The 10,311-nt window shown below is 39.5% G+C and overlaps 1 protein-coding gene and 1 pseudogene across 1 annotated transcript; both read right to left on the reverse strand.

The window, feature by feature from the left end:
• Window positions 1–283: 283 nt before the first annotated feature.
• On the reverse strand, window positions 284–1,087 carry LOC121813244 (annotated as a pseudogene).
• A 4,049-nt stretch (window positions 1,088–5,136) lies between these two features.
• On the reverse strand, window positions 5,137–7,105 carry LOC102296196 (immunoglobulin kappa light chain-like). Its single transcript, XM_014331076.2, has 4 exons — window positions 7,045–7,105; window positions 6,231–6,944; window positions 5,881–6,123; window positions 5,137–5,795 (listed from the first exon to the last, which is right to left on the reverse strand). The coding sequence occupies exons 1-3, from the start codon at window positions 7,097–7,099 to the stop codon at window positions 5,993–5,995; spliced, it is 900 nt and encodes a 299-aa protein (XP_014186562.1). The 5' UTR covers window positions 7,100–7,105; the 3' UTR covers window positions 5,137–5,795; window positions 5,881–5,992.
• Between the last annotated feature and the right edge of the window lie 3,206 nt (window positions 7,106–10,311).

The following is a 10,311-nucleotide window of genomic DNA, read 5'->3' on the forward strand; positions in this document are numbered from 1 at the left end:
CCCCATCTGGGTGTCAAGCTTGTGTGTGTTTTTGAGTCTCTGTGTTCGTGCTGCTTCCTGTTTTATTTTGACAGTGTCTCGCCCTGTATTCAGTATTCAGTGCATTCAGTTTTGCTTCCCCTGTCTCGTTATTTGTCCCTCCTGTGCTCCCATGTGCCTCCACTCTCCCTAATCACCCTTTTGTGTATATATTGTGTGGGTTTCCCTGTTGTTCCTTGTCAGGTCATCTGTTCTTACCCACCTGTGTCTCTATTCCTTCGTGTTTCCCAGTTTCGATTAGCTATTAGTTGGGTTGTCTGATTTGTACTTTTACATTCAACCTAATAAACGGCACATCTTTGGTTAAAACTAGTTCCTGTTCTCTTGTGTTATTGCGCCTTGGTCCTCTCTCTGCTTCACACAATCTGCAGCTGCAGATCATGACAACTCCCACCTTTGTTGTAGCGTTCGTGTCACATACAAGTGACGTTGTGGGACAAGTCCCAGTGTATACTGTACAGTTCAGAGTCACAGAGCTTCCTGGCTGGATGGTTTCAGATGCTGATTGTTGGACCACAGCCTTGATGTTCAAATCTGAATCTTTAACACCAACAGTAATGCTCTCTGAAAATGTTGATGTGTACAAATTGGAACATATACAGTAGTAAGTTCCTGAGTCAGAAATGCGCACATCTGAGATTATTAAGTCGTTTTGACCTGTTTCAGTATCCAGGGTGAAGCGTGGATCACTCTTGAATGTATCATAAAATGTGGGATTGTTTTCATATACATAGAAGGTAGAAATGAGTCTTGGTTTCTCTCCCAAAGTTTGCTTATAGCAGTAAAACCATGGAGCTCATTCACCTTTACTGTAACAATGCAAAGTCACGCTGTCCCCAGTTTTAACTGATATGAAATGTCTTTCTTGAGGAACAGAAGAAGAGGTACTCAGGTTGTTTGTCTGAGCTGAAGTGAAATAAAAGACAGACCAAATGCAGGTTATGGACTCTTTAAAGCATGAAAATACATTGAAGCTTTCAAAATCAAACTCACCCATTTCCCCCGAGAACAAACATGTGAGATAGATGACAAACTTCGCAGATGTCATCTTCTTGAAATAATCATGCTGAATGAAAAGAATCTCAAACCTTTCTTCACTCTTCTTACAGAAGACTGTGCCTGATTGGCCAAGCAGAAGTGACACAGTATGTCTTTTTAAGGAAAGATGATCACATAGTGGGAAAAAACAATGTAATGTTTGGTTTTCTTCCTGAATGCTATCGTTATTTATATTTACTGCGGGAAGAAACGGTAAAAACAGCATTTAATAAGGAAAATGCTCGAAAGCACTCTCCGCCTGTGAGCAAAAACAAAACCAGAAAACCCCACCCTTTCCTATTGGTCGAAAAAGGACCATATCGACCAATCAGAAAATGATATGGCAACATGGCATTTAGTTGTTTAGGAAGGGGGACGTTTTAGGAGTGATGGCGGTGTTTTGAGATGTGAGATTTGCTACGTTTAGCGCAAATCTTGTGTAGTTAGTGTGTAGTGTAGTCAATAGTTTTGTTGTGTGTGTCAGAACAATGAGGCGACTGCTGAATGTTACAGGTGTTACAGGATTGATACATCTCCTGTTGTCAGACCTGCAGGTATCAGGCTGTTGTTCTCCTTTATCTCATAGTGGACAGAAATTATTTTTTGGAGTGACACAAATGATTTGTGTGGCATCCGATTTGATGCAGAACAGCTGATTGTTCTGTAAATAGTTTGAAATGTTTATTTTAAAAAACGCCTTGGCTGCATTTTTAAGTAAACAGCTGTAAAAAACTTTGTTTGCAAAACTCTGTTACTTTTTGAAGAAGTAACTATAGAATTAATTACCCAACATTGGTCATTATACTGTATTTTGCAGACAGAGTGTTACAGGACTCTCTCCCAGACCACAGACTCATTGCTCATTGCTCACAGTGGTCCAAGGGGCCGCTCAGGGAGTTTGTGTTCGCTCAGACACATGAAAAATTAGAGGGAACATTGGATGTCACCCATAAGATATGCTAAATTTGGAAGTGATATGCTGGCCTTTATTTGGGTAACTGTAAGGTGCTTCTAGATATCATTGTCTGCATTTTTTCCATTTGAAGCTTGATATCTGAGAATTACGAAAATTAAGAAAGAATCTCTGTCTGAGGACCAATGATCAAACTGTTTGTCCAATATTCAGAAAGGCTCAATAAGTGCCAGATATAAACTAATCCAGTTTAAAGTCATTCACAGATTACATTTTTCTAAACTTAAACTTAACCGGATCTATAATTCTGTATCCCCCTTATGTGATAGATGTAATATCGGTGAAGGTTCCCTTGCACATCTATTTTGGCATTGCCCTGTCTTGAAAGCTTTTTGGAGCCAGATTTTTACGTGGTTTTCTAACCAATTTAGGGAAAAAGTACCACTTGATGGTACACTGGCTATACTTGGATCATTTGCATCTATCGAATCTTTTTCCTTTTCACAAAAACAGATAATTACAATGGGTATGCTTTTTCACATTCCCCTCCCCGGACACTCCGCTCATCAATGGGTTCCCAGGGTTACAAAAGCACAACCCACAGATTCACTGGGCCAGGAAAACGATTGCTAGCTGGAGTCTTTTTGTCTCGCTAAGATCAGTCGTTCCCGTAAACACAGGGTTCTCCTTCCCACAGATCTCACAGCCACCTGGTTTTTCCTGGATACCCTCTGAGTATCATTTTACAGGAAGTATTCAGTATGGATAAAATGCTCTAACTCCCACCTCACCGTCCATATGATTGTGCTATTGACCTATTACCCAGAGGTCTGCTGCTGTCTGGCTGACTTTACAACCTGTCTCAAATCCATGGAGAAGTACATTCAGGAGTCGCTGCCAGCAGGAATTATCAGACTGTCCTCTTCACCGGAAGGTGCTGGCTTCTTTTTTGTGCCTAAAAGGGATGGGTTTCTCCGGCCATGTATTGATTATAGAGGGATGAATGACATCACAATAAAGAATAAATACCCACTCCCACTCATTTACTCAGCTTTCGAGTCAATCCAGGGAGCCAATGTCTTCACCAAGTTAGACCTCCACAATGCTTACCACCTCGTCCGGATACGGAAAGTAGATGAATGGAAGACAGCGTTTAACACACCTCTGAGACATTTTGAATACCTCGTTATGCCATTTGGGTTAATTAATTCTCCCGCTGTCTTCCAGGAGCTTGTGAATGACATGTTCAGAGACTTTTTGGATGTATTCGTTTTTGTCTGTTTTAAGGACACTCCTAAGGACATTTTATGACACTGTGGTTGTGTCTGCTATTTTCTATGTTGTGGTCTGCTGGAGTGGTGGAATGGCAGAGAGGGACAGGGGGAAACTCAACAAACTGGTCAGGAGGTTCAGCTTTGTCCTGGACTGTCCGCTGAAGTCCATCAAGCAGGTTGGGGAGGAGAAGATGTTTTCTAAGCTAACATCTATCATGGACAACACCTCCCACCCCCTACATGAGACTGTACGAGCACTGAGTAGCTCGCTCAGCAGTAGACTTTTACACCCACAGTGTAGGAAGGAGCGCTACCGCAGGTCTTTCTTACCAGCAGCTGTCAGACTCTATAATGCAGCTTAACATTCTTTTGGTCATCTTACTCACCAGCTTGTTAGTTTACTGTACATTTTATACATAGCTCTGTAGGTTTTATACATAACCCTGCACATTTTAAACATATCTCTGTACAATTTTTTAAAAATTTTCTATAGATATTCTGTATATTGTTACCTGTATATACCTGTGCATGCAAACTTCGGTTGCTTATGTTTATAGGACCACTTTGTGCCCTCCTTTTATATTTTATTTTCCCTTACTGTAAGAGCTCCGTAACACCGAAATTTCTCATCCGTGGGATAATAAAGGTTTATTCTATTCTATTCTATTCTATTTCAATCAGGTATTAAAGCACTTCACAGCTGAGTCTGCACGTTTGAGAGTTTTTAAATGATATCTTACTAACTGCTGAATCTGGGAATTCCGTCTTACTTGTGCTTTTGGGTCTCACAGCAGGTTTTGATACAGTAGATCACAACATATTAATTTCTCACCTAGAACATCATGTTGGAATTAGAGGCACTCCCTTGGAGTGATTCAAGTCATACCAGTGTGACAGAAGTTTCTTTGTCTCAATTGGGAAATTTTAATTATCCTCCGCCCCCTCCCATGTGGTGTACCTCAAGGATCCATCCTCGGGCCCCTTCTTTTTTAGCATTTACTTCCCCGTGGCCATATTATTAAAAAACAAAGTCTCATTTAATTTTAATGCAGACGACTGTCAGATTTATCTACCCCTGAAAAACAATGACCGTAAGATAAATACAGTGGTGAGAAATAGCTTCTTTCAGCTGAGGCTGCTCTCTAAAGTCAAACCTTTTATTTCTTTTTGTGACTTAGAGAGTTTTAGATGGATTTGTGACCACACACCTTGATTATTGTAAGGCATTTTATTGTGGTTTATATTATATCAGGCTTCACTATCACGCTTGCAAATGGTCCAGAATGCTGCTGCTTGCCTGCTGACAGGGACACGCAAAAATGAGCACATTACCCTTGTTCTTGCCTCTTTACACTGGTTGCCTGTCCATTTTAGAATTCATTTAAAAATTCAATTGTTTGCTTTTAAAATTTTAAATGGCCTGGCTCCAACTTACCTGTCAGACCTTCTACACCTATATACTTCGCAACTGACCAGTCACTCCTTGGTGTCCCCATGCCAAAACTGAAACAATGGGGGTACTGAGCTTTTGCTGTTGTGGCCACCAAATTATGGAATGAGATGCCCCTGCATATTAGGCTGGCCCCAACTGGCCACATCACTTTTACAAACACATATTTTTTCCAAAGCTTTTTAGGAGTAGTACTAGTGTCAGCTAGTCAGTTTTAGTCAGTTTTTGGTCACTCTTAATCATTTTTTATTTTGTTAATTTTATTTATTGTATACTTTATTGTCTATTTTAAATTTAATATATACTGATTTATTTTTAACTTGTTTTTTTCATTTATGTATTTATTTTATTGTTATTTATATTTATTTCTTTGTCTGTTTAATGTATGGTTTTTACCTTTTATCACAGTTTTTTGCTGGAAAGCACTTTGGTCAACCATGTTGTTTTAAATTGCTTTATAAATAAAGTGGGATTGGATTGGAATGTTAAACAGGTGAGAAAAAACATGCAGGGGAAAGTCACTGTCAACAGGAACACTTGGAAGACTACTCCTCACAATAATATTATACATTTTTACACAAAAACTAAGCCTCATCATGTGAATACAGTAAATACCGCCACAAAAACCTAATCTTATCACAACCATTCAACAATAAAATATGGAATCAAAACAAGTGTCCAATACTAAACCCACCATAATAAAGAATCAAAACTTCAAATGATTAATAAAAACCTCAATACAACAACAAATCCAAAAAGACAACTAAAAATTTGAAACTTCAAAAATAAATTAAACCCAAAATCCAAAACAAATTATCTACTAGAATTACATTTACGAGAATTTCAAAAATATGCAAGTGATCAAATTCTGTTAGCAGTTAAATAAAGAGAAGATGCCAAAATCATCACTACAGCAGAAAGGTAATACTAAAAATCATTATATCCATTATGTTTACTTTATACCGGAGTACACACATTTGGAGTACACACATTCCTCCTGGGTGTTGCTCGTCTGTCTTCTTGCTTGTTTCGTCCTAATTTTTCTCAAAGCAGCATAATGAAGGTTGTCCTCTTGGGTGCTCTGGATACCAAAAGAATCAAGATAACAATTCAACAAGAAATGTCATTTCCTAAAAACACATGAACTCCCACACTTTAAAACTCACCTCTAAATTTACAGAATCATTTGTGTTTGAGTCTGCTGAGAAAAAAAAGGAAATGATTTAAACTTAAATGCCACTATTTTTAAACCACAAGAGTAAAATATGAACAGAAATTCTAACCTCTCGATTGGCAGTTGTTCCTCTTTTTCATCTTATACACTAAAAAAGTTGATAACATACTGATGATGGTGGTGAGTGTTAAAGCTGTGCTTAAGAAATACATCAGGGCAGCAGAATCTTGCCAAACTGTAAAACCAGGAAATGACAGAGCTTTTTAGCTCTGAGTTCATCAAATATGATCTGCTCCTATTTATAATACAATGTGAGTCACCTCTGCTGGAAAAGTGACTTACCCCCAAAGTCCAGCTTGGTCCCGTTTCCAAACATTATGTGTCCACATAGGGCGACAGCACAGTAGTAGATCCCAGTGTGAGACACATTCAGGCTCTCCATTGTCAAGTTATAGACACAGGTGTGTGTTCTTTTGTTGTCTTTCCTCTCACACTGATCATTCCTGACTCCATGGGTGTAAATGAGTCCTGGTTGAGAATCTTCAGAGTCTTTGAACCAGTAAACACTGTGTTTTCCATCACAGCTCAGCATATTGTGCACCATACAGTGCAGACTTACAGAGCCTCCTGGCTGGATGGTCTCAGATGCTGACTGATGAACTAAAGCTTGTACGTTTAAATCTGAATCATTGACACTGACAATAATGGTCTCTAAGAATGTTGATGTGAAGAAATAGGAACGTATACAGTAGTAAGTTGCTGAGTCTGAAACACTTAAGTCTGAGATAATCAAGTCGTTTTTTCCTTTTCCATTATCTAGTCTGAAACGTGCACTATTGTTGAATGGACCATGAAATTGAACAAAATTGGTTTCTGACTTATAGAAGGTAGAAATGAGTTTTGGTTTCTCTCCTAAAGTTTGTTTGTACCAGTAAAAACGTGCAGCAACATTCTGTTCATAGTAACAATGTAAAGTCACTCTGTCTCCAGATTTAGCTGATATAAAACGTGTTTCTTCATGAACAGAGGAGGATAAACGCAGGTTGTTCTTCTGAGCTGTGGTGAAATGAAAGACAAAGCAAATACACATTGTGGAACATGGCAGCCGAGAAAAAAGACCTTAAAAGAATTAGACTGTGGTTAAACACAAACTTACCAATTACACCCAAGAACAAAGATATCAGGTAGAAGACAATGTGTGCAGATGCCATTGTTCCAAACAGTCGTACTGAATAAAAAAAATGGGGACTCTTCACTTTTAAGAGTGAAGATTAGATTTTACTGGCCAATCAGAAGTTACACAGTACATGGAAAACTAGATCACATGATCAATGACATCTGTAGTGTTAAACTTAGTAGCTGAGAAAAAAAACAGAAGAACATCATAGTTTAGATCAGAGGTGAGATATATTAGATGTGAACTCGCTAAATATCCTGTAGACAATGTGATTGTGTGGGGCAGTGTGAGACCCATATTTAATGTATTAAACCATGAAAAATAATACACAAGCACACAAAATATACCATTACCTTTTTAATGTTTGTTATGTTAGATACATTTTGGGAAGTTTTGATCTTTTTATATTTTTGAGTTTGTGTTTAGGATTTTCTGTTTTGTAGGATTCAGATAATTATTTATTCAAAGTTTTTAAATGACATAACAAAGAAAAATATTTATTTGTGCCCTCTTTTCCCTGTTAATGCCCTACCTTGTGTGTTGTGAATTGACTACTGAGTCCCCGGTGTTCTTTCAGGAGGCCTGAGGAATCTACGAACCGGGCGAAACTGTGAAAAGGTAACAAGAGTTAATACAAGTAAATGCTGAAAAGCATGAGAATGGTCTTCGGGTCTGCCGTGGTATGTTTACAAGTAGAAAAATAAAGAAGTGAAAAAGAGTACCGTAGAGAATACATGCTAACTGTCATGAAACAGCTGTGCAGGCAGGCAGGAAAGGACCCAAATGCAAACTCACAGAAAATGGGATTTACACTCAAAATACAGCTTTATTAGCTGAAAGGGAAAAAAGGCAATACAAAAATAAACTGGGACTCTATAAACATGAATACACGAGGAAACACAGGGAAAGACACACTACCATGAGGGAGATTACGACACGAGATTGAAGGAGATGCTGACATAAATACGCAGAAGGATAAGGAGGAAATGAGAACACACGAGCAACACAGCTGACACGAATAACCCTAACGAGACAGGGGAAGCAAAACTGAACAAAACATGGAAACACAAGACCTTTACAATAAAACAGGAAACAGAGGAACATGATGCAGGAGTGGAGGAGAGGCAGACATGATAGAGCGAGGGAACACGAGGGAGTGTGAGGGAGGACGGGAGAGAGACATGACGCGAAGGAAGACAAAATATCATAACATGTCACATGGACTGGGAAGACACAACACTCGGGAAAACAAGAAAGTCTAAGGAGATAAACATAGATGGGAAACATGGAATGACACACACAAGGAAGGGAACATGGGTAGGTTGTGTATGTTTTTAGGACTAACACACCCAAACACATACACACAGAAGGGGGCACAGAGGGCAAAGACATGAGGGGACAAGAGCCTAAATGTACAAAGGTTGATATAGACACAACATAGACCACTAAGAATAATAAAGCATAACACACAAAGTCATAAAAACACAAGAAACACAAAATGATGAGTTGCAGAGAATATCCTGACTGCCAAAAGGTGAAAGGAGGGTTACACCCTAAAAAGGTTGCCATTTTTCCGCCAGGTTAACACAGAGCTGTTTTTGGACAGTGAATGATGCCCTTCTCTGAGTGGCAGGTAAACTGGGACGTAAATGAAGGACTAAGTGAACTCAAAAAGGCAGCTTTAATACTGAACACTTTCCAGAAAACAGAACAACACAAAACTCACATAAAGCAAGAGCCACATATTCACAGTGTAGAAACGAGGTGATTTGGAGCAGAACAAAACAAGAAGTATGTTTTGTACTGGCTTATTTCTTCAAAACATTGATTCAGCAAGGTAAATGGTAAAATGGTAAATGGCCTGTATTTGTATAGTGCTTTTCTAGTCCCTAAGGACCCCAAAGCGCTTTACATATTCAGGCCGCATTTTAAGGCCGATTATGTCACAGCGACACGACGAAGGATGTCCCAATTCAAAGGCTGCTCGAAATGCAGCCCTCAAATGCGTCCTTAATTTCCCTGAATTTTAAGGATGGGTCGGTGTAGCCTTCATGGCCCACCCAGGATTCATAGCGCGGCCCAGCCAAACTCCAGTTTCCAACAATGGTGGCCGCTACTAAGTTTTAAAATTACTCTATACTAATCTTTCTGGGTCACAAAATAAACTTTTAACATATTTTCAGCTGGTGTGTAAACTTCAAATATCTGCTCGGTTTATCAAGATATGCATATTTGCAAAAGTGCTTGACGTTTTCGGAGACGTCTGTTACCCACCAGCTCGATAGCTAGCTGAGAGCTCAGGGTCACTGAAGCCGCCGAGAACGGCACAACTCCCGGCACATCATTTTCAGATCACCGCGATTTTGCTACTCAGGTTAAACGATAATATATAAGTCACTTAGACATACCTAAAAATGTTATTGTTTGGCTTTTTTCAGTGTTTTATTTGTTCTGAGTAAATCGGTTTGGCTGAGATTAAAGTTATTAGATTAGATTAGAATATAACTTTATTAATCCCGGGTGGGTTTCCTCCGGTTTCAACAGCTGAAAAGTCACAACAGATTTTAGATTTCTCTCTAGAACATCATGTTGGAATTAAGGCACTGCCTTGGAGTGCTTCAAGTCATACCTTCTGACTAGAAGTTTCTCTCGTCTCACTTGGTAAATTTCATTCATCTTCTGCCCCCCTCCCATGTGGTGTACCTCAAGGATCCATCCTTGGGCCCCTTCTTTTTAGTCTTTATTTACTTCCCCTTGGCCATATTATTAAAAAACATAAATCCAATTTTTAATCAGACAACTGTCAGATTCATCTATCCCTGAAAAACAATGACCTTAACCCCCCCAGGCCCTGGTGTCCCACCATCTGACTTGGGTCCTCTCACATCCAGAGGCGGAGCCAGACATTGTATACACCCGGGGCTTAGCCCTAAAGGGTAATACGTGTGCAGGGGGGGTACGGTGGCCCCTAGAGACAAAGCACGTACAAACTCCAAAACACTTGCAAACTCCAAAACACTTGCAAACTCCAAAACACTTGCAAACCCCAAAACACATGCAAATTCCAAAACACAACGGAAGTGCTCCAGGACGCTAGGGGCAGTGTTGAGCTTTTGTTACCTAGTAACTACACAAGCCAGGAAGTACCAATGACCGGATTTGGGCTGTATCCCAATTCAGGGTCTGCAGCCTTAAAGGCCGCATTTTAAGGCCGATTACGTCACAGCGACACGACGAAGGCTGTCC

This window comes from Haplochromis burtoni, unplaced genomic scaffold, assembly GCF_018398535.1.
Source record: "Haplochromis burtoni strain Fernald_Lab_line unplaced genomic scaffold, NCSU_Asbu1 Contig_1327, whole genome shotgun sequence".
Taxonomy (NCBI): Eukaryota; Metazoa; Chordata; class Actinopteri; order Cichliformes; family Cichlidae; genus Haplochromis; species Haplochromis burtoni.

Bases quoted from the DNA above. Each gene is read 5' to 3' on its own strand.
- LOC102296196 (XM_014331076.2), bottom strand. From the start codon at position 7,099: ATGGCATCTGCACACATTGTCTTCTACCTGATATCTTTGTTCTTGGGT. The intron at 6,945-7,044 runs GTAAGTTTGTGT...ATTTCACCACAG, and splicing joins TTTGTTCTTGGGTGTAATTG to CTCAGAAGAACAACCTGCGT. The intron at 6,124-6,230 runs GTAAGTCACTTT...CTGGTTTTACAG, and splicing joins GACCAAGCTGGACTTTGGGG to TTTGGCAAGATTCTGCTGCC.